Raw genomic sequence first — 25,250 nt, forward strand, 5'->3', positions numbered from 1 at the left:
AATGTACAGTATATTGCATGTACTGTACCGTATATATGTCTGTATCTCTGATTATTATTATAAGTCAGACACTGATGTAGTGGTGTGATTCAGAATAAATCTTATCTCTTCTCACTCTTATACGGCTACAAGAGAGTTGAAAAACACAATTTATTGTAGATTCCAACAGAGCTCCGATATAAGGCCATACAGATATTTCAGTTAAGAAGAACTAATATGGCAAACATTGAATAAATCATAATGATTTATTCCATATTTGCTAAATTACTTCTTTAGACTAAAATCTCTGTTTGAACTTTATTACCATATCAAATTGAGATTCCTTTAATGATTAAAAAGAATCTAAGAGATGGCAATAAAGCATATTCAGACATCAGATATCTCATATTTTCTCCCCAGTTTGCCCCAGGCTTCAATCTGTGACACATGTGGACTGGTTGGGTAACCAGCATGTGTCATGAATCAGCGGCCTGATAACAATGGGGTCATTAACCCTCAGTGTGACAGTGAGACAATCTGTCACTGACTCTGGGTCTGTGTGTCCATGTTCACGCAGCAGCGCTTTACCAGTGTGACCCATAGTAAGGGCATTAATCTCTGACAACAGGAAAGAGACTGACTCTTCTGTCATCACCCTGGCTATAAAACTAAGGCGTTATTTATATTTGTGTTCAAGGCCAGATGCAATGGTCGGCATGGATGGACAGCTGAGATGAGCACGAACAGCTGTGATCACTTGGAGCAAGAGGCGTCAATAATCCCCTGCCGGTCTCACCTGTCTGAAAGAACTCCTACCAGAGCCCTGAAAAACTACAAGCATCTTCCATTAAGTTTATCTTAGTCTTGCTTTCAATCACTCACATTTGTCCTATCAAATGTTTTATTTCCTGTAAAACGTTTCTCTATTGATTCTCAAATAGATCGTTTTTTTTCAGGGAATCCACTGCAAGACTTGATCAGCATCAACATGTTTTATTGGAGTTTCAAAAAAACACCACTAATGAAATAGTGGAGGTTGCGAGTGCTAAATGTGGACCACCGGGGAGAAGCCCAGACCACCCAAGCAGAACAGAGTCCAAGACAGGAACCACTGTGGTCGGTAAACAATGAACAACACTAAACAGGAAGACTTTATTCAAACTCCTGTTACAACACATAGTGCATGGATATCCTCACACACTTCTTGCTATAATGATCATACGCACTTGTGAAAAAAGGGTATGTTTATATATACTTTAATATGAAAACTCCCCTAAAATGTCACCTCCTCTCACAGAACCTTTAACTTCTACTTATCCAGGGAAAGTCAGAGAACAGGTGGTCTCTGAATCAGTCTGAAGGTAACCAAGCTGCCTCCCTGCAGTTGATGTTAACAAACAGTGTCTGTTGCTGTTTTCACAATCTCATTAGCCAAGTCACTCAGACTCAGTGTTTGTGGAGATGCAGTTGTTTGGATAAGCAATGTATGTGAAACACAGCCTAGTGATGCGAGCATGCAATCATGCCCGATGTTTTACATTTTGCAGCCAGTGTTGACGCCTGTGGCTTAAAGCTCCCATATTATACACTTTTCGGTTCTATTATAGACCATATTATATGGTCTTAGTGGTCCCTAATACGTTTTTCTTTAATTGTTTGCTGAAAAAAACTTTCAGATAATTTATTGTACTATGCTGATGTTCAGCTAAACTCACAATGGCCTATTTTTTTAAAAAGAGCTGCAGCTCCCCTAGTAAATATACAATCTTTGAGCTCCCCCCGCCCCCTGTCTGGAAGCGAAGCCAGATACGCCTCGCCCTCTGTCTGTCAGGGCCGTGGACCAATAAGAAATAGGGGTGTGGGCTGCACAGTGGAAGCTTCTGGCTTTCCAGTTTTTGAGGTCAGAAACGAGGAGAATTCTGACTGGAGTATATTGGGGGGGAGGGGTGGGGGTTTCAGAAAGGGGGAGAGTGAGAAAAGGAGAGATTGTTATTTTTTTTTATATTTTGGCAGTCTAGGCACACCGTGGACCCATGGATATGTTAGAACACATTTAAAAAGTGCATTTAGCATAATATGTGACCTTTAACCCTCATTCTTAATAGTTATGGGTATAAACAGAGTTAGCAGGATGATACCTACTTAAGGCTAAATGAATGATTAATGACAGACACAAGAAGCCGACTTTAATCTATGGTGAGCTTTTGGGCTGCTGTTAGAAAAAGTGACTGATACTGTGAGGTAAATAATATATATAAAAAGAACATACCTTTTTTTAAATTACATTTTTTTATATTTTTTTATAAAATGTAGAACAAACCATGTTGTAGTCATATTACACGACGCACGTTAGCATTCATACACACAAAGAAGTTACCTGCATGCTGTTATGGTAATCAGCCGAGTAGTATAAAGTATAAACCCCATCTCCTGTAAACGTTTCTACAAGAAAGACTTACTGCGTGCCTGTCCCGGTGATTGTGAGTCTGAACAAAGATCAGAACTCTAACCCTTAAATCCACCCTGCAGCCCTGCGGAGCCTCCTCTTAGCCCTAATTAACCATCTCCCTGATCACACAATGAGATGACCACCGCGCTCGGCACAGGGGTTGGAATACATAGCCATTACAGATTAAATAGGATACCGCTTCTCCTCTCCTCACCCTCTCAAACCCCCACTCTCCATTCATCAGGACATTTCCTTTAATGGAGGAGCTTAGAGGTTAAGGAATGAAGCAAACAGGAGTTTAGCAGGTTTTCCAAACCCCCGAGGTCACTGTGTCAATCTCACAGCAGATGCTTTCCACCATCAAAAACCAGCAAAAGACTCCAAACACTTTAAACCTTTGGAGAGCGCAAAGTGAGAGGCAAGAGCGTTGCATCTCTAGGTTCTAGCCCCCTGAGAAAAGGCGCGATGAAGATCTAATGTCAAAATTTGTTTTAATGCAGCCGGACAGTAATTAGTGCGCGTGAAGACAGACAGGTGTGATTTAGGAAACACTACTCAGATATATATCAGTGGGCATGGACTGCCGACAGAAAAGGGAAGGCCAGGAGGACCTCCCTATCCCTCTTCTCTCCTTCACATACCGTACAAGGACAGATGTGACTGGCTACCCACTCTGTGTTTGATAAACACTGTTCTTCTCTCCTCTCCCTCCTTTTCTCACACTCTGTCCGTCTCACACTGTCCCGGTTCAAATGTTTTACAGGCCTTAATATGCAATTGCTTTGACAGGAATGCAAACAAAAAAACACCGGAATTGAAATGTTTCAGTGGTGACTGAATTAAGAGGAAAACATAATGTTGGTCTTTGACTTATAAAAACTGTAACTATGTTTTGTACCTTGATTGAGGATCCGGAGAACTGGCTGGAAGAGGAGATCTTGAATGGCGTTGCTCTGAGGCCGAGGGTCAACTCTGAAACAGAAATAGTAAAGACACAAATGTAAATGGATTTTTAAAATAAACCTTTAAATTCAGGTAGGTGTAGTCGACAGCTGGGAGTTGAATAAACACAAAATCCAAAAAAGCCAGGAGAGCTCCTCGTGTCCATATGCATGTGTGCAGTTGAGAGGTGTGCTTGCACTGTGTTGGTGGTAGCCATTAGTCAGTTATATAAGCTGCCATAGTGTCCTAAACAACACACACTCATGTCTATGAGAGTCGAGCGAGAAAATGTAGATGACGCCACCTTTAACATAAACAGCCCTCTTCATTCTCCTGCAAGAGTACGCTAGCACATGCATGTCCTTGTGACCCAATCCACACACACACACACACAAAAGCTACCATAAATCCTGAGTGATGCACGCCAGCACCACACTGGACATTTAAGACTCCCTGTAGGTGCTTTTAAAATAAAATCCTTTCCTGCTTTTAGTCAGCGGGACACAGGCAGGTTTCCAAAAAAGGAGCTTGAAACCATTGATGCAAATTGAGCTGAAAAGAAACAGTGTGACCCTTGTGAAACAGCCCTGTAGGGCAACCGGGAAGTGTCCTGCTGGAGTGGAGGGGCGTTAGTTGCAAGAGGTGAGGAGGCTGTAATCGAACAGGTCCAGCTTGATTCTTAAATAAATTGTTTGGGTTGGAGGTTGCGGTTGCTGGGAAGAGCTGAAACTTAAGACATCTTGTTTGGACAGACTGTATCAGCCACTGGAGCAGATTTGCTTCTGAAACAGATGCATGCTATTCACCTCTTTGTTTCATGGTAATAAAGTATCCCTTCTGGTACCGTTTTCATGATATGTATTTTGTTGAGTTTGAACATTACATTACAGGAACATTGTTTTTTTAAGGACACTGGCCAGCAACAACCCAGAAACTCACACTATCTGAGTGTGCCCTCGCATATTGTGATTTTATAGAACTGACCAAAATGATACAGATTTTAGTCTATAAAAGTTGAATTTTGCTGTTGTGATAAAGTTTCACTAGTTTAAGAAAAAACAGACACTCATCTTTTTACTCAAAGTTATTTTCATGTTATGCACTAGAGGTAAAGGCACTGACCAGGGATGATTGTCGTGTGTCTTTTTCTTTCTCTCTTCCCATTGTCACTGTCATCTTGCAATGTTATAACAGAATCCAGTAAATAGTTTTCAAACACTATACATTAATGTTTCCTCACTTTTGACACAATACTTGTGTGTCTTACCACTAAACACACTGCATATCTGAAAGTGTTAACAGGGGCATCAGGGCAAGTTTTCAGCCAGGTAAACAGAAAACTTTTCTAGACAGTAGAGAGAGATGGGAAACATAAAGACAAAAGGAAGGAGACAAATTGTCGCCAGCCACATTCAAACAGAGGTTATCACTGTGTCTAAAACCAAGGGTTAAGTCATGACTTTTTCTATGTATTCATCTCTTATCAAGGAATGTGTTCAATGGACAAGTTTTGAATGGACTATCAAATGAATTATGTAAGTAGTTGCGTGTGATTTTAGATAAAGGGGAGGACAGACAAATATCTGCAGCATGTAACAAATGAAACACAGTACTCTGTGGGTTAGCAGGATTATTCAATTGCAATGTAACAGTACTGCTATTCTGTCTGGTCTCACACAGCAGCCAACTGTTGTTTCCTTTGTACCAATATACTTTCTTCTGCTGAAAACTGACCTCACCCCCTCCACACTGCAGCAATGCCCACTCTATAACAAATACCCATCAGTACAATCATGCTGTTTCATATACAGCCACGACATCTATCCCCGCTCATCCATGTGCATTGCTTGTTTAGCCTCACAAAAAAAACCTTGTCATCATCCCACTTGTGACTGAATTCTTGGTACCGGTCACCTCCCACGGAGACTGTGATTCCATTGTAATCCAAGGGTTGATTTTTAGCAAGGAAAGACATAAGGGTGTTACATTAAGATTAGTGCTCACTATTTGGCATGCTGTAACAACTCTATAGAGAGCTTAAAAAAAAGGTCAATACAATCAAGTTTCACCTAAACAAACACAAAGACATGGTGTTCATGAATTAAAACTTTGTGAAATGCTGCATTACGTTAAGCGTGTTATTTGAGCGTGCGGACAGAGTTTAAGTGTGAGCGCTGCTGTGGCTGTAAGGTTGATGCTCGCTTACCTGCTCTCTGCCCCAGAGCATTAGTGGTGAGGCGTGGGGCCATGTTGCTGATGGGTACGATGTTGCCCATAGGAGAGGACGTAGATGAGGTGGTGGTGGTGCGCCCATCCTTGATCTCAATGGTGAGGAAAGTCTTCATGTCTGGGTCTGCCTCTCCTTGGGTGACCTGCTGTCCAGCTGCTCTCCCTTGGGTCCCGTTTTCCTTTGAGTTACAGGAGGCGTGCACATCCTTTTCAGCTGGATGTCTCGTCCCGCCCACAGAGTTCTGCCATTGGCCGGCCGCAGACAGAGGTTTGATAGGCAGCACCCCTCTCGACTGAGGTGGGGCCTGACTCTGTGATGCGGCGGAGGTGTGACATGTGGATTCCCCGCGTGGCCTCGCTGGCCTGTCTCCAGCTGTGCTGAGGGATGCTGCTGCTGTGTGTGTAAACAGATCGGTAGCTCTGGACAGATTTGTCCGGCTGCCGCTACTGCTGCTGCCAGAAGTCGTCCCGTTCCTTAGAGGAGTTTTCTTCAAAGCGGGGACATTTGGGCTCGGGCTGGGCTCTGTAAACTTGCGCATTCTATCACGTACAGAGTTGGTGCGGTTGAATTGTTCCAGCGTAACATCTTTCTTCTCAGGCGCTGTTGAGACATAATTGCAGGAGGGGGAGTTGAAATCACAAACAAAAAACAATCAATTCTCAATACAGCAGAGCCTTGATCCCTTTAAGTCTTCAGGCTCAATTTAGCACAGTTAAAGTATCTTGCTTTCTAGTCTCTTTTCTTCCTGTCTCGGTTCTTTTTGAGCCCCTTTGTTTTGCTTCACTTAACCTTTCTCGTTTAACTATCTTTCAGCTCCTATTTGTCTGGACTTTTCAGGACATGTTTCTTCTTCCCAAGGATTTTTTTTTCTCTGATCCTCAATACGGTCAGATAATGTGAACGGATCCTCCAACAGAAAAAAACCCACAAGTGATTTGATTAGAAGATATTCCCTGAACTCATTCTAACAAATAAAAAATGCTGTCTGGGAGGAAAACCACATTTTAAAGCAGAGTGGACACAGCAAAGAGCTTTAAGAGAGAAAATGCTGCATCTTATCACATGCCCTCTCCCCAGTGAGTGGCCCTATACGGTCAGACTAATGGATGTTTGTCTCCGTACACTGGAGTCCTAGAGGCTTTGAACCATCTGATGAGATGATATCACACACTTTTAACTTCCCCTGATAAGGACGACAAATGCAATAAGCAGTCCATAAACTAGACAGAGAGATTAGAGCTTTATTAGAACGTTTTATTATCTATCATTATTTTTAACAGTTAATCAATGACTCATTTAGTCTATCAACCTCCCCCCCATAAAAAAAACTAACAATGACTAAAGACTAACAATGATATAAAGTACAGATGCAGCCAATCCTCACATTTGCAAGGCTGGAAATTATGAATGTTTTCTTAAGATAAATGTCTTAAAGAACGATTGATGTGTGATGATGCTGGACTAGTTTCCTACCAGGTGCCTTTGCTGTGGCTTGAGTGAGGGGCAGGTCACTGCTAACTGTTATCTAAAAAGGGAAACAACAAAGAAACATGACAATGTGAAACAGGCAGCAACAGAACAAACAGTAGAGAAGATAAGGGTTAACATGCCCTGTGCCTAGATTGACAAGCACAGAGCTGCTGTACTGAACGGCCCCATGTTTAACAGGGCAGCAATGAACATTCACACATTCATGAAGTGCAGGAGTCTGCCTGGATGGCTGTGATGACAACTCATGCGCGCACGCACACGAACGCAGACACACACACACACACACTGGTGTTTTCATTATGTAACATTTGTGTTTGGAGTGAAGCAGTGGGCCTCTGTTCTTTTTTTGGCAGTGGGGCCATGATGGGCCCCACAGTGTTTACATTACTGTGAGGAGACAGAGCATCAGCGTATATTGCAGCGAACAATAAAAGAAGCTTGAGGCCAGCCTTGGGTAAACACATTTAGAGAAGCGACACAATGGCGTCTTGGCGAGCCGAGCCCCAAGATGTAAAATATAGCTCAACAGTTGACAGTTCCTGGAGAAACAGCAGCTCTGCACGTTTGTGTGTTCCCTGTTCTGTGGGGTGAAGAGAGACAGAACCTCTGGCTCGTAAACTCTGGCCATCGCTCTCTGACGGCAGGTGAGGATGACATGTCATAGAGGTAAAGCAGAGACACTCAGGTGCACTGTTTGTTTGTGTTGCCAAGTAACAAAAGTTAAACAGCACACAACAGGAGCTCAGAGTGGTGTGTTTATGGATGCCGATGTGAACTGGGTGTCAATGAAGAATGAAGTGTTGTGGGGTTTGTCAGGGATAATGAAACAGGACAAAGAGCTTGGACAGTTGCTGCATGTGGCCGTGACTACTATATGTAGCTCAACATCCCACTCTAGTGGTGCAGCTCAGATAAACATTGTGCAGCATTGATGCTATATGGCTGGCTCAGACTGTTGACATACAGATGGGTGATCATTAGAATACAACTCAACATTAAGTGTCTTGATAAGCCTCCAGAATAGATACGATGCTCATTACCAGAGACTCTACAAGTCTGTAGTAACTACAGGAGCAATTAATATTTTTTACTTAGTATGACTGACTGAAGCCTTGATAATTTTATGGCTGAATCAAAACAGTCAATGGCTCATCCTCCCATGTAAGGAAGCTGCATTTGTTTCTTTTCTTCAGGTTTTTATTTTTCACCAGTCTGTGTATTCCTCAATCAAAGACAACAGATATTCATCTGACAAAAGGACTGTACACTTTACCTCTTTCCTCTGGATGTCATTCTTTCCCATAGCGCTGACGTTAAGGAGGCCGGTTGCGGAGTTTCGCACGGAAGATACAAGCGCCCCATCAGGCTGCTCCTGGTCAACCATGTGGTCCTGTTCGGGCAGAGAATGCAGGCTGGCTGGATCTTGGCTTCTGCCCTCGGTTTCTGAATCTGTGCTGCAAGTGGAACCACTGGTGGCTACCTCCACCTCATTCACTGGACCCCTCTCCTCAGAGGACATACTCGCACTCTGGTCAGAGGTCACTGAGTCCGTCCGTTTCCTGGACATAAGACAAAGGCTGTCTGAAGCCCCAGAGCCCAGACGGGGTCTGACTCTGGAGTCTGAGACATCTGAGCCCAGTCTCTGTCTACCGTAGGACTGGGAGCTGACGCTGTGCTCTGAAGCCCCAGAGTCCAGCCGACCGCGCTGGGAGGGACTCTGGCTCCTGTCGGAGGCTCCAGAGTCCAGGCTCTTCTCTGAGGCCACGGGATCCAGGTTGGACCTGGAGAGCACCGAGGTCACACTACGGTCTGAAGCTGAGGACTCTGACCTGTGACGATGAGACAGGACCAGGTCAGGCTCTGCGCTCACACTTTCTCTCTGAGGCTGGATCAGAAGAGGTCCTGAGCCATCATCTTTCACCAGCTGATCTAGAACCAGCACCATGCCTGAGTTGGAGCCTGCAACAGAAAAACACAAAAAAGAAAGATGAGCGATACGTGCATTTCATGTGGATTTTGTGAATGAGTAAAAACAGATTTTCATGTTTCTTCTATTATTCCTCTCACATCAGTAGTGATCTAGGGAAGAGGGTGTTACTGTGCAGGAGCAAAGGAAGTGGTAGGTAGGTGGTGAAGTTCGAGTTTGAAATGATGAAAATGAAATAGTTCTGCGATACCGGGGCCCCTGCAAGAGGCTGGGCTAGAAATATCCCTCAGGATCACAGAGGAGGCACGTGGAGACATGAGGGGATGTAGGCATTTCCTCCAGACTGGCCTCAGTTCCTGAGAAAGATCTGTGAGATTGCCTTGGTGGTGGATGTGCGTAGAGGAGGAGGAGGGGTCAGGACTACAGAGAAACGCGCCTGTGGCACAACCGTAGGTGGTAAGAGAGTACAAGAAGCCGAGGGGGAAGTGGGGGTGAAATGGAGACTAGGACAAGTACTTCCCCTCCCCTCCGTCCAAGCTCCTTCACTTCTCCTTCTGTCCTCAGGAAACCACACTACAAACAATGTGAAAGTCTCTCCCCCTGGAGAGTGAGAGTCTCTACCCAACACCCCATGGTGTTTTAAGTGTTGGAATATCTGAGGTTGTGTATGTACCACAGATTAAAAGAAGCCGAGAAAACCAAGAGTGTATCAGATTCCCACATCCCATGCACACGCTGAGGCATAAAAACACTTCAGTATGACCTCTGTTTGCACCAACTCTGTAACCAAATGGGGTTGTCAAAGTATGCAATGCTTGTCATTTACAAACCAAATCTAAGAGGTCTGACCAGCAGCCGCAGCAAACTCAAACAAAAACAGGATCAATTGGACATTCATAGCTTCCCTTAAAGCAGCCGATCGGATCTAACCTCAAACCTTTTGTTTAACTTGCTCATTATTGCGTAAGAACCTACAACAACAAAAAAAAGTTGTTTCAACAATTTGTTGATTAAACAGAACAGGTGATTACATAATACAGTCCAGTCAGAATATAAAATGTAATTATGATACACAATAAATGGGCTGCCATTCTCACATGTAACACCATGAATGGTTCACTTGTCAGCAGTGTCTACTGTATATCCAATGATGCACTCAACCCAAACTAAATTACTGCTCAACTGAAACTGAAGTGACAGCCAAAACACATAGCCTATTCTACAAACTCTCGTTGTTCTTCACATTTATTGCCATTGGGAGGCCATCCCGTCCATTGTGCAGCCATTTTTCTGGGAAAACCCACAGTGCTATAGTGCGTAATGAGAGGCTCACTTTGTTTGCTCTGAAATAGCTATCAAAAAAAAGCAGCTTGCACTTGTTCACTCTAGTGCCAGTCAATTTATAGAGCACAAACAAAGGCCGACCGACCAACGGTTTTCTGTATACTTTTTTCTACACTGAGGGAATGAGAAAGAGAGGAAGAGAGCTCATGTTTGACGTTGGTGTGAACGGGTCAAACCAAGTTTATCCAACTCTGCCTCGCCTACTGATAAACTGAGGTTGACAAGGATTCATCATCACACCTGTGCTTTGGTTTAACAGGTTTAAGACAAGTTTGTATAGTAAATGTACTGGTACTTAAAAGAAAATGGAGTATTGAAACAATGATTACTCTTTTGTTACAGGTTGCAAACGTCTGAGCTGTTAAAACATCACTGCTTCATTTGAATAGTTTCCAGAGTTTACTAGGTTTCAAATTCTCTGGATTTTCAGACAATGAGTTGAGAAATAATGAATAATCATTTTGTGTTTTCTTAATCCTCCAGTGACCCATATGAGTGCTCCCGACCTCTATGTTGTGAACCATCACACTGATTAACTTCAATAGCGACTTGTACAATGTTATTATCCGGCCTGGTCCTGAGGCCCAGAACACAATTCACTGCAAACATTTCATTTTCTAAATCACATCTCTGTCAATTACAGTTTGAACTATAATGCAGTACAGATGGACATGTGGTCATTGAGGTAAACCTTTCAAATACAAGAATTTTTTTTGTCAAAGAAGAAGTTGGTATGTGTTAGTGCTATGTTCAAAGACCAAAAAGACCCGCCGCTGATCATCCTGGTCAATGTCCTATTTTCTGCCACTTTCACTCTGCTGTAAAAGACAACCTCCCTTTAAGCACCACCGGTCCACTCCGGCTGCACTGTCCTCCTTCCCTTACCACAAACCTCCTTGTCTATGTTGATTGGTGTCCCGTTTAAAAGGCGCCTTCCTCCTTTGCTTTTCTATGATGGTCTTTTTTATTTTTCACCCGAACTTCACCCCGGTTTAAATTGTAAGGCAGGGATAAATCAGGAACAGTGGGGACTTTCTCTGCCAAGTCAACTAGGTCTTCCTTGGGTTCTGGTATCAGCTTTATTTAGCAGAGGTGTGGCTGTTAGGTTTACCTCTGCTGCTTCCCATAACCACACCACCAAACCTAGGTCTATGAGAAGGACACCGGAGGCCAAACAGGCCACACAGACTGACGCAATTATGTTCTGCAGCCTCAGGCCAAAGTCAGGTCAACCAGCCAAGGAATAAATAAAAGAAGAAAAACACTTTTATTTTCAGCCAAAGATGAATTTGACGTCCCATATGAAGGGGATTGTCCAATTAATAATTTGTTGAGAGGTGTTTGAAGTTAACAAGCTACAGGCACATTTTTAACAACATTTATGACTTGTCAACAATGCACTTTTGACATTTTACAAGCGATTAATTAATCATCAGCTCTGTGCCTGCTAAGTTTCACCCATTCATGTCAACGAAGCACATTCATTCCCCTCTGAAGGCTTGCATTCATACTGCTTTATTAACGGTTTGGCTCACAGAGTGGTTAATGAAATGACTTCACGCTAAAGAAGCAGAAGTCATTAAGCTTACGGCTGTGAGTGACTCCTAACAGTTAATAAAGTTCAATGAAGGAGCCTAAAGAGCCTCCACTAATATGACCTGTTGACCGCCACCTCAGGAGAATGGCTCCTTTAGTCGTCTGTTTTAACAGGCAGCGAAGAGGAAATTGCATGAAGACCGTTGTGTGCAGTCAACGAACACGCAACAGAGGTGGGTCAGTGTTGGCTTTGGGTTTCAAGTGCCTAACCCAAATCCGACCTTTAAGTGAATGTTTACAGTATATAAAAGTGTGGCATTACTAAACACGATGAAAGTGTCTGAAGCGTGCAAGAAATCACGCGTTGGTATTCAGTCCAAAGATGGAACAACTACTCACCTTTTCTGCTTTGTTGTGTCTGCTGGCTGCGTAACTCACGTATCTGAGATCTGACACGCTCTCGCTCACTGTGACCCTCCCGCTCCGTGTCCTGTAGAAAGAGAAAAAAAAGAAAGGAGTCACATGTACACTGCGTTTCAATAAAGCTCTATAAATCATTCTATTTTAATTTCTCTATGCAGAATGTCGTCAGGTTTCAAACTGCCACCCGATTCCCCTGATCAAACCCAGAGTGAAAACCCTTTCCTTCGACCGTCTGTTTGGGGTCAGATTGTCATCACTAGAGTCTTTTGTTGGAGGTCGAGGTCAAATGCTCAAGCCAAGAGGAGCAACATGTTTGGCCAGCTGGAAAAGTAAAGATATGTTTTATTTTCCATTGTATGACAGGGAGGGAGAGTGAGCAAGAGAGCGAGAGAGAGACGTTGGAGTGCCCAAAGTGCCAACACATACAGTCAAAGTATGGTTCAATGTAGAGCTGCAACGATTAATCGACGAATCGATTATTAATCGATTACTAAAATAATCGCCAACTATTTTGATAATCGATTAATCGTTTCGAGTAATTTTTTTAACAAAAAAATTACAAATTCTCTGATTTCAGCTTCTCAAATGTGAATATTTTCTGGTTTCTTTAATCCTCTTTTGACAGTAAACTGAAATCTATGTTTGTTTTGGACATAACAATACATTTGAGGACGTCAACCTGGGCTTTGGAAAATTGATTAAAAAAATTCACAATTTTCTGACATTTTACGGAGCAAAACTAATAATCAATTAATCGAGAAAATAATCGACAGATTAATCGATTATCAAAATAATCGTTAGTTGCAGCCCTAGTTCAATGCTCTTTCCATGGGTAGCTTTAAGTCCTTCAAGAAACACTTGGAGATCTCAGAGCAGAAGCAGCAGTGCTGGCACATGGAGAGGAAAAAAGATAGGTGTGGAGGGGAGGACTGGATGGGGGGAAAGATGAAGATGCCAGCACTACTGTTGGGCCTCTGGTAACTGCCTTTGAGCAACTCCACGGGAGAGTCAGCTGCATAAATAAGGTTTTTCCAAGCACACACACACACACACACACACACACACACACACACACACACACACACACACACACACACACACACACACACACACACACACACACACACACACACACACACACACACACACACACACACACACACACACACACACACACACACACACACACACACACACACACACACACCACTCAGAGGATTTGCAAACTTTTCTATTGGAGGGGAAAAAGCTACCGGTGGTATCCATAATTCTATAGCTCATTTGAAATGATGAACCATATCAAGGCACATCGCCCTTAAAGGTGTTTTAACAAGAGGAATCTGGGTTAAGAACAGTCCAATACAAGTTTTGGGTGGATCCTGAGAAAATATACAGGGCATGACCTTACATACTGAAAATATAATAGTAGTGACTTACCGCCTACTATTACTTCAGAAAAGCTTCTGAAAAAACATTCACAAGCTTTCAAGCAAGGAAAGAAAGCACACACACCCAACCACACAATCACACGCCACAATCACTTTTCCATGTGTAAACAATGTTATCCTACACTGGAGACTGGCACAGTTGTCAGCAGCAGATACAGTGTGAAAAAACATCTCATGAGTCCCACCTTTGTGTTTTTAAAAGGCTTTAGATCACGGCCGTGTGTGATCAGATAGAGAGAGTGAATGTGGTGACACTGAGGCTTACTCAAATTGAAAACCAGTGAGAGGCAGAGCTGAGAAAGGACTTGAGGTGTTCTGCTCTGTTGACTGTGACCTTCCCCACCTTGAGCAGATTACAGGCCCAAGAGGCTCATTCACTGAAAAGAAAAACGTAATCAAACACTGTTTCGGGAGAAGGAAGCACAAAAAGGAAAGGTGTATCTGGAACGGCATAACGTTAAATACAATTTTCTTAAAGATTAAATAAAAATGTCCCCCGGGTCTCTCTGCACTATCAATAAAGCATAAAAATGCCCAAAAAATATATTTAAAAAATAATAATAATAAAAAATGTTTCAACAAAGTTTTGAGGCTAGAATCGTCCAAGAGAGATACATCTCTGTTTGTGAAAGGAAAAAAACGGCCTTCAAAAGAAGTAAGAAAAATTAAATACTAATGTGACTTATTGCTTCAATTTTCCGATCATTTTTCCTTCCACTTTTTATTTCCACTCGGAGCAAAAAAAAACAAGTGGCAGGACAAATCCTGGGACTTAAAAGGGTCTGGGACTGTGACAGCACAGTGGAGAGCAGAAATGTAGTGGAACGCTCATTTAATGAGTGATTACAGTGTCTGATGAGATTGGGGGAAACACACAACACAAAAGACTGAAGGCACTACAGAGAAACAATGCGAATAGGTCACACACACACAAAGGGAACGCTCCTTCCGAGTGGAGTCACTCAATCAAAGAGTCACGGGGGGGAAATAATTGTGCCTGAGCCATAAAACACAATTAGAGGGAGCCGATTCTTTCCCCCTCCTCTCCCTCTCGTGCTTCAGACAGGCAGCCATCATTTCACAGCTCCCAGCAAACCACAGGGAGCATATTTCTCACAGACAGCGAGGAAGAGGAAAAAAAGGAGAATATAAAGTGGTGCTTGAAACTCAGACCAAAGCTTGGGACCTGCTGCCAGCCACCATGCTGCTGTCAGTAGCGGCTTCCCTTTGGCCCGAAACAGTCAAGACCTGACGGAGTGGAACCCAACACTGACAGTGACACCATCACTCATCCCATTGGTTCTGTTTGTGTTGGACTAAAACGGCAAAAGCTCAACCCAGTAAACACAAAAGCAAACTGTCCTCTCTTGTGACCACAGCAAGGCATGGGCCATCTGGATTCCTCTGAACCCTCAACCCCCCAACAAATAAAAAATAACAACAATGAGTCTGAGGTTTAGCCGGCGCTGAGGAGCACACCTCCCTCACCAACCAGCCCAAACATCTGAGATCAACTGCAGATTAACACACCGGCTTCCAATGCTCCAGTTTTCCACAAAAGTTAATTCTATCACTCCACCGGCAAAGTAAGGTCAGACCATATGAGGGTCTTCCTTGCTTCAACGTGGAAGAGAGAAGAAACCCTGATAGGTCTTTTTCCATTACTGCAGCCTGAGGAACTACACTCGGCTTACCTCCAGTAACTGAAATACAGTAGCTGGGATAAAGTAGCAATCATCTCAGTATCACACACTCAAGTGTGGAGTGAGGGAGCCCACAAAAAAAACACAGCCATGAGCTTCACTCACATTTTTACTTACTGCACATCATCACATGCCAATCTAAGCTTACTCTCTGGACTTTTTTTCAAATGGGATTAAATTATATCAGTTTTTTCCCCACCAGCTCACTTTCTAAACTCATATCTAAAAAGCCTCTCTCCTTTGACCTCTCCCAACAAACCTAGACGGCATGCTAACCTGTAGCCTCAAAGAGACACTCTACAGGTTTAAATCACTAAATACATTTAAAGTACAATAAATTCAATATTCAAAAATTGGATATTGGTTTTAATTGGTTTTAATTTGCTGTGTACATTTTCACATGTCAATGACCTTATTTCATTTCATGCATCATTAAGGTGTAAAACAATGATATACTGTAAACTCAGCAATAAACCAATATTTACACAAACCTGAAAGGCAAACAGAGAGGCAGGTACGTCCCATTCTTCTGTCAGTCAGAAGAAAGTGCTGATCGATGAGGAAAGATGTTTAAATGGCCAAAGTCAGAGAGGCATTTGGTCTGTGACACAGTAGAACAAATCAGAATGAAATCTACCTTTTCTTCACTGAAATTCCCTCTCTCTCTCTCTCGCCAGTAACCCTCTAAGAGTCAGGACGTCTGCTACTCTGCCACTCTACTCCCTCAGCCACATCATACACACTTACTCACACACGCATGCACACCACTACCAACACCACACAGACACGACAAGCCACTCCCTTCACTTCCCCTCCCTCCCATTCTGTCACAACAGGGCCCTGAACCCCACCACACACACACACACACACACACACACACACACACACACACACACACACACACACACACACACACACACACACACACACACACACACACACACACACACACACACACACACACACACACACACACACACACACACACACACACACACACACACACACACACACACACACACACACACACACACACACACGTTCCTTACAGGTTAAAGGGTTGCCTGGTCAACACATTAACTCCTGACACACTTTGCCATTGTTTTGATAGCCTTTTTTTTCATTTCTCCAACGGCCGTATTACTTTAGAAAAAAGGTTGTATGTTTTTAAATGAACAGCTACAATAATCCACTAATTACAGAGGCAATTAGTGTGCGTGTGTGTGTGTGTGTGTGTGTGCGCTGTGGAGGCCTATCTAGGACCTCCATCTGCCACGGGACAATTGCGTGCAGCTCAAAAGAGATCCGCTGCTGTGATGTGAGTGGAAGGAGCCCCGCTGCTGCTGCTGGTGGCTGTTGTGTTTGGCCACGTCCCCATTCCAACGCAGACTACACTGCTGAGACACAGCTGGAGGACCGTCTGTCTGTCTGTCTGTCTGTCTGTCTGTCTGTCTGTCTGTCTGTCTGTCTGTCTGTCTGTCTGTCTGTCTGTCTGTCTGTCTGTCTATATCTGCCTGAACTACTCCCACTTCCTCAATCGTCATCAACACCTCCAACCCCTTTCCCTCATCCATCACAGCACCTGGGCATCGCGCCGCTCAGCTGTCTTACAGGAAGTGAGGTAATAAGGCTTGAATGTTAAGAGCATCCTGTGACGTTAACATGCTGTCATCGCTTCCTATCCTAGGACAATACACACACAGACACACGCACACACACAAAAGAATGCATGGAAGCAAAGCACAGGCTGCAACAAATAATATAACTGATACCAACAGCCATTTAATTTCTCTATCTTTTTATCAATATGGCAGGAAAAATGGTCGCTTTCACATGAAGCACCAGAAATCTGATAATGTGACTGATTGAATTTTTCCTCAAAGCGTGCATACAGAACTGTAAGTGTTCGTCTACTTCCATCACACAAAAGTTTTCGAGTTACGATAAAACTCGATGATCTCACAGCGCAAGAATTAACTTTGTTTTTGCTCCACAGAAATCTCATGCAGTGCAAAACCGGGGCATTCATCAAGTCAGCTGTGATCAAACACAGCAGATTAGATAGTATCTGGCCCCTGGCAGACTCCCACTAACAGGTCGGCTTCACGTCGTCACGTCGTGTTCCCTGCAACAGCCATGAAACTCAATCTGTTACGCTGGAAAAGATAAAAGTTTGGTTCAACTTTGAAAACACCGTCTGTTATCATCCACTAGAGGGCCAGTCAGCTGTGGGATACAACTGAGAGGAGACTTTTACAGAGTGACTGACTAAGGATTCAGAGACATGTGATGGAGTATTAAAATTATTCTAACCTTTTGTTTTGTCTCTCTCACACACACTCCAACTCTAAACTTTTCATTTCAGCGTGCTACTGTGTGAAAAGCTACAAAACGACAGTAGATTTGGAGGCCTGTCCCCATCTAAAACAATTTACTGCCTCCACTAAACACAAGGTTCCAAGAACCTTTTTCCTGCCAAACCTGATGAGGATGTAAAAAGCACATTCCTTGCCTCGTGGCAGCCAAAGAGTGAGTGAGTGTGTGTGTGTGTGTGTGTGTGTGTGTGTGTGTGTGTGTGTGTGTGTGTGTGTGTGTGTGTGTGTGTGTGTGTGTGTGTGTGTGTGTGGTGTAGCGTAGCCCAGAAGCATGACACAGTGTGTGATTCAGGTCACAATGCCTGTTGTTGTTTGCTGCATTCTTCACTACGGCAGCAGAGAAACCTCAGTGGTCCCTGCTTCCATGCAAACACACTCCACAAATTGGTCTGTGTGTGGGTGTGTGATCGTTTTTTTTTTTTGCTTTTGGAAGCCGACACGAGTGAGAATCAGGCTTGAGATGGTTCACGCATCAGCCGTTATGTGACATTTGGACTAAAACAGGGTCTTATCATTTTCTCCTCCCATCCTGATTATTACTATCATTTTGTCTTTACTCACCCTAGTTCCCATGCTGCTTTGGGGCTCCACATTCTCAGGCTCCAGGCAGCATCCAGGAGCTTTGCCCCGTTCCACAGTCCCTAAAAACACACACACAGACAAGACAATAATAAGCATGAAGCAGGCAACTCATTATCTCGTCAACTGCTGTCAAACTTCTGGTCATTTGTGAAATTAGGAGAAGAGCAAACACAGATGGGACACAAGTTAAAAGGTGAGAGAGGACAAGATAATTTGATGTGTCCTGACATGGCCTCACATGAGTAGTAGTCTGGTGTTCATCATAAGGTTTTAGAGTGACAAAGGCCTCACACACAGACCAGACGGCGCAAAGGAATGACAGGAATTCCCTATCTGAACCTGCATCATAGGTAGATCTGCCACGTATTGACCACAGACACGCTGTCTGTGGCCTCCATCCCTCCCACATCAATTATGCATACAAACAGACTCAGTAACAATGTGCATTTACTTCCCAGTTGTCTTTAAAAAAACGATAAGCACCCTCATAAAGCCAATCAGTTCTAACTACCAGAATTCGATGCCAAAGAACAAGATTGGAGCAGTGGTGTCTAGACCACCATATTATATAATCAACTCATATTCAGAATATTGAGTTACATCTTTTTGAGTCTGGCTGCCGGGAAATCAGTTACAAAATGCGACATGTTTTTTAGCAAACAACCTTTTTCGAAATTGTATACAAGTTTATAAATTTTTCGTTTATCGGTTAAATGATTAATCTTTTTAAGTTTCAGCTCAAGTATTATATTCAAAACACACACACACACACACACACACACACACACACACACACAGATGGGTCCATTTGATCAAACAGCCGGACTCACCTTGCTGCTGGTCATCTCGAATTTGACGGATGGCTGCTCGGATCAGCTTCCTCTCCTCGTACTCGCTGGCGGCACGGAGCTTCGAAAAAGAAGACACACACACATAAGCTTTCAGTGCGAGACAAGGGCAACCATGAACACCACCAGATTTCATGATTTTCAGTCCATTAATGCTCACCATTTTCGTGAGCTCGTCGACGTCCTGGATTGATTGCAGTTTGCGTGATAGGTCGTCCAAGTTGTCGCAGGATTCTGACCTGAGAGAGAGAGAGAGAGAGAGAGAGAGAGAGAGAGAGAGAGAGAGAGAGAGAGAGAGAGAGAGAGAGAGAGAATGAAGTGGTTATAATGCCGGTTCATTAAGATTAACAACCTAGAAATCCTAATAGCTTGAAATATCAAAAAAGAAAGTGGTGGCTTCACTGACTCCATTGAGGCCTCTCTGTGTATTGTGAAAGGTAGCAGAAGACACATCTAAAGATAACACACAGTTTTTTTTCTTTGCCGGGAGAAAACCAATCAGAGGAAAACTCTCCCAAGTCGAGCGTGGAAAAACTGAAACTCCGGCATAAGAGATGTGACAGCAATGACACACAGCGTCTGGAAAAGGCAGCTCTCATCCTCCCTCTTTGCAGCCTCATATTTCTCCATTTTACTGCTTGATTTTTATGTTGGTTTCTATTACTCATACGCTCCTCCAATTCTCTCATTTTCTCTGCTTTGCTCCAGCCGTTGGTATTAAAGGATGTGTGGCAAGTTGGAGTGGAATATTTCACATTCCACCACAGAGAGGCATGGGATAACCAACCTCCCAGATTGGGTTTATTGTGTGTATGTGTATAGATGTGTGTCGATCGTTGGCTACAGCAGGTATGCTTCCACAAGCAGCTTCAGCAAGGCACATGCTTTGTTTTTGTAACCAGAGTCATCTGAGAGCAACAATGGATGGAATTGATTAGGCTTGGCCACTGGTTTGGAACAGTCACAGAGAATGAGAGGGACAGGAGAAGGTGAAGTAACCCCTTCACATCTTAAACTGGACAAATCTTTGCTGTGCTCAAGTCCATTCATTAATTAACACACTCAGATCATCCTGGTCGGCATAAGTACGAGGCTCTTTTTTTTTGTTTAAGTACCAATACAGCTTTTATTCTCAAATATAATTTGGCAAAGGAGAGCAAAAGGTGCTTTATGGTATTTGTAAATGTAGAAATTTGGTATGATGCTGATGAGCTAACAGCCGCAGCTTCTAAAATCACAATACGTAGGTAAAATCTGAAAAATGTGGGATTTTTGATGTAATTTCTGCTCAAAGTATAAGATTTGACTTCTTTACCAAGAAGAGCCAACGAGGGAAAAGTTCAGTTGCGATACATTTGCTTAAGTTTTCATTGATCATCCAACTTACATAAATAAGACATAAAAATTTCATCATCTAACATTTTGAGTAAAAGTAACAAGATTGGAAGAAGAATGATATTCCTCGAAGCCCCTTTAAAATACAGAAAATCACATTGTTTACAGTAACATCAAGAGGGTTTAAGATAAGCCAGTTCATCCTGTTTCTCATTCAGTTTGCCAGCAAAAAAAACTTGTTTATTGACAAAATGGCAAAAGTGGCATAAGAACTGAGTTATCAGTTTGTCCACACTCCTCAGCTGAATGGATGGGGTGTGAAGTCTGTAGAACTGAGCTGGAAAAACACAGAGGAGGCCAAGCAAGCGATAAATAAGAAAAACAAACGATCTGAGAAAAACTACATCAATCTGACTCTCACGACTTAGAATCATGACATCTTACGTAAGGAGAGACTTTAAAAAAAGGGAAAGTATTGAAATACGTATGCTCAATGGAAAATGGAAAATTGACTGTGGTTGCAGTTTTCTGTCCCTTTTAGTTCTCCTAATGTTAACTTTCCAGACATCTCTCTTTCCCCTCTGGAGTTTAGAAATGCGTGCATCTGACTATTTTCTCAGCATCTCAAGCTCACCTCGACTGTAGCAGATTGTCATTACGACAGGTGTGTGTGTGTGTGTGTGTGTGTGTGTGTGTGTGTGTGTGTGTGTGTGTGCGTGTTGTGTGGAGCCAACGGGCCGCCATTGATAATGTTACCAGAGATAACACCGTGACTAGTTAATTCCCGTTAAGTTATCCCGTGAGCTCCTCGGGGGCTAAAGTGTATGGTGTCTTGACATGCTGGTGTGATAGATAACAGTTGTCATGCAGTTAGAATTAACTTTTTTTTCTCCCACACAGCAAATGCCTGTTATTTTAGCCAACAGTGATGCACAGAAGAAGAAATACTTGGGAAGGATGGCTGAGGAGCCTCTTATTTCATTTTAGAAAAACAAATATTCAAACGACTACCCTTGGGCATCCAGTGAGTCATTTCAAATGTTTAAGCAAATGTTTAAGCAATGTTTAAGCAATTTTGGGATATTCCAATATTTGGAATATCCCAAAATCTGATATTCCATTGCTACAAGTAGTAGCTTTTACATATTGTAAATTATAAAAAAGAAAAAAGGGGGTCAAAGTGTATTTGTGTGTATGATGTTTACTAACTGTGTTCCAGGTGGCAACAGGCCTGGCACAGAGGGCACTGGATGAAGCTACCAATTACGCACTGGAGAGGAAGACCTTTGGCGTAGCTATTGCTCAGGTTTGTTCGCCCTCATTGCATCACAGGCTTTAACAGCTGATTTAACACATTTTGAGTAAAGTTGCAGTCTGCTATTCTGGAGAACGCTTGTCGTCAAAAACAGTGAATATCTCAAAATGATCCACTACCTGTACATACTGTGTGTGCTGAGAAAATAAAATCCAGTGTGAATACTCAGCGTAGGCTCTGTAAACTGGTATGTAAACAAAGGGTATGAAAACAAAGGGGGCCCACCATAGCTAGCAATCTGCCCGTTTACAGAGCCTAGACTGTGAACACCAGATTTCTTTTTAGCTCACACACAGTATGGACAGCTAGCGGATCGTGAGTTGATATTCTCTGATTTTGACAACAATTAAAGATTATCTTTTTTTTGGCCTTTAAAACAGCTCCATCTTTTTTCACTATTACAATGATGTGTATATGGTTGTATGTGCGATTTGTATGTGCTTTCAATATCCTCTGCTGTACAGTTTTTAAAGGTGCTATACAAATGAAGTTATTATTTTATTGTGCACCTAGTCAATGCTAACAGAGTTATTTGTCAATATAACATTTTCTTTATTTTTTTTTCAATTTTCCATTGTAGATCTAGCCTGGCATTCCCAGACCTGCCACTAGGCGCTGGCAAATTAAATTTGCTGCGCGTGTTGGTCTGGACACGCTCCGTTGAAGCTTATCAAGAAGACCAGAAATCTGGGTCTCACGTTTCAATTGGTTCTATCTAATATGGGCGCGCCAGAGCCCCTTATATGGTGCTCTGGGGAGGACGTAACCGGATGACGACAGTGACGTGCATGCGACGTCGAAGCCGTGATAGTAAACATCAGAGATGGCTGCGGATATGTTGTGTGAGTTTGAGACTGCTTTGGCCTCGACCCTTAACGATTTGGAAGACGGCACTCAAATCTTTCATTAGCAAGTAAGTGGAATGTTCTATTTTGCCGACCGACAACGGCAAACGTTTTATTTAACAGTTTAACAGCTGTTCGCTAAACGAAAGGGGCTTACGTCGCCTTGTGCATCGCTCTGATTGGTTGTAGTGCTATCCAACTGCGTGCAGTGGCATTTGAAATGCACGAGTAGGAGCCGCCCCTTGAGTTGGAAATTACTATTGATCGTCGCCAGACCCTCTATCGTTCAAGATATCAGGGTCTGGATTTCCAGGCTATTGTAGATCTACAAGGGCACAGCTCAAATCCAAAGACTCAATATTTCCTGAGAACACCTTGCAACATACAAGAAGTGAACTCAATGACGCCCGACATGTCTCCAAATGTATACATTGTTCGAACTTTTCTAATGTGTTTCTGGAAATAATTACCACAACTTAAGCTCAGGATATAAAGTAGGTGTGAAATGCTTGCCTTAATAGCACTTCATCCGGCCTTGCCTTTTCGTTCCGTGCATTTATTTGTATTCGTTTTTTAATATAACTTAATATAAATAAGTTAATCATAATTATTCGATGAGATAAGAACAAACACTCACTATTGTGTGAGGCTTTACACTGTAAAACTCAAATACAGTGTGATTTAGTCATCATTTTTCTGTTTGCCAGTTAAATCAAAGACGATTGTCATTGTCTTGTATAACTTTCTTTTTTAACAACTGTAAAAATGCCAGTCTGAAAATCGATTTCTCACTGATTTAGCTAATCGTGTCCTTAATAATCTTAATTACTTCTGTAGTCATACCTAATGTCCAATCAGCATATATTGGACATACAGTATAGGCAGCCACTGTAACAACCCCTTTTGACAATGCTCAATACATTATAGTGAAATTAATCTGAAGTTTTTAAATCTGTATCATCCATTTTATTAAATTACTCCATTTCAAAGAGGGACTGATCTTGATTTTGTCTTTCTTTTTAGTGGACACAGATTTTGTATACATTCAGTTGAATTACTTCAGAGGAGAGTTCAAGTTGTCTGGAAACATACACCAAAGATTTAACACGGTATTATATTGATATTGGGAATGCTACTATGATGATATGCTTAACTGTATTGAAGTGTAGCCAATTGTGTGTCTCCTTAATGGTATTGATGAAATACTTTTTGTAAATTTTTTAGAATAGAGTACTTTATTGTAAAGGAAATTTCAGCGTTGCAGCGTTGCGTTCTTCCTTTTTTTTAGGTTATTTAAATACTGGATGTTTGCTAATATAGTGCATCTCCTACAAGCTCAAACAAAGCAAAAAAAATTTTTTTAAATGTGAATTATCACATTATAATATACTACAGTTGTGTGCATTCTTTGTTTTCTTTCTTTTAGCTCCTCCTTCTCTTTCACACAGACCACGCCCCTTCTACTTGTCCTTTGATGTCACATGACCTTGGATGCATCACTTGGTTCCAACATTCTGTTTGTTTAGAATATCTTTTCAGTCTTCTTCAGTCTTCTTTGAAGATAGAACCTGCTTGGTTGTTCTACAGGATTTCTCTGAGAGATCAAATCAAATTGAATTCTCTATCTCCACATACATACCCACAACACCCACTGATAAACATGGTCCTCTTAACGCTTGGTTATATTGTGGGCACTTATGTCACTACGAAAATGAGGGCTCTTCTGGATCCTCAGCCTTCCAAGCCGCCCATGTCCCACTCTAGTCCTACCCATATCTGTGTTCCTCTTACCCCACCCATGTCTTACCCTAGTCCTCCTCAAGTCTATGATCCCCTGCCGCCCGTGTCCAACCCTAGCCCTACAATTACTCCTTACCCAATCAAGTCCAACCCATCACCCACGTCCCACCCTCGCCCTCCCTATACAGGCTATAGTCCTCCTACATCACCGATGTCCAACTCTTGTCCTCCTACAACCTCCATGTCCAACGGTCTTCCTCTCACCCCCCTTATGTCCAACCAAACTAGCTCTCCCCAAATAGTATATGGTCGTACCCCACAACCCATGCCTAGCTGTTGTCCACACAACACCCCTGTGTCTCACCATAGCCCTCCCGTTCCATTCTACGGTCCTCCTCTTCCACCTAATTGTAATGCTAGGCCTCCGTCCCTGCCTTGGATCAGCAACGCAAATCAAAGAACTGTTTTCAGGACCCTCAGGCTTCCTAGGAAACGTCTAGATTAAGCCATTGTGCTTCTGGTTTAGTCGTAAAATTCTGGATACTGCGCCAGAGACATCACATCATAATGCCAGATGCAAATAATTGTAAAAACAGCAAACAGAAGGTCTTAGTCCATCCAGGTGCATGTCTACTCCAACTTAAAGGTGGAGTCAGCGATTCTAATCCAAAATCCTTTTCGTCAAAATCTGTGAATATCACCTCACCGTCCGCTACCTGTCCGTACTTAGTGTGCGAT

The 25,250-nt window shown here is 42.7% G+C and overlaps 1 protein-coding gene across 3 annotated transcripts in view; it reads right to left on the reverse strand.

The window, feature by feature from the left end:
* smtnb (smoothelin b) overlaps positions 1-25,250 on the reverse strand; it is a 51,754-nt gene that overhangs the window by 10,378 nt on the left and 16,126 nt on the right. For 2 of the 3 annotated variants that reach the window (XM_080046199.1, XM_080046198.1), the window contains exons 3-10: positions 19,438-19,516; positions 19,260-19,338; positions 18,409-18,488; positions 12,298-12,388; positions 8,365-9,050; positions 7,074-7,125; positions 5,577-6,200; positions 3,327-3,400 (exon numbers count right to left, since the gene is read on the reverse strand). In XM_080046199.1, coding sequence (XP_079902325.1) covers positions 3,327-3,400; positions 5,577-6,200; positions 7,074-7,125; positions 8,365-9,050; positions 12,298-12,388; positions 18,409-18,488; positions 19,260-19,338; positions 19,438-19,516 — 1,765 coding nt within the window. Of the gene's footprint in view, positions 1-3,326; positions 3,401-5,576; positions 6,201-7,073; positions 7,126-8,364; positions 9,051-12,297; positions 12,389-15,963; positions 16,139-18,408; positions 18,489-19,259; positions 19,339-19,437; positions 19,517-25,250 lie in introns of those variants that run through there. The other variant, XM_080046200.1, reaches the window with a different exon arrangement.

Source organism: Ammodytes marinus (genome assembly GCF_949987685.1).
Source record: "Ammodytes marinus genome assembly, chromosome: 2".
Taxonomy (NCBI): Eukaryota; Metazoa; Chordata; class Actinopteri; order Uranoscopiformes; family Ammodytidae; genus Ammodytes; species Ammodytes marinus.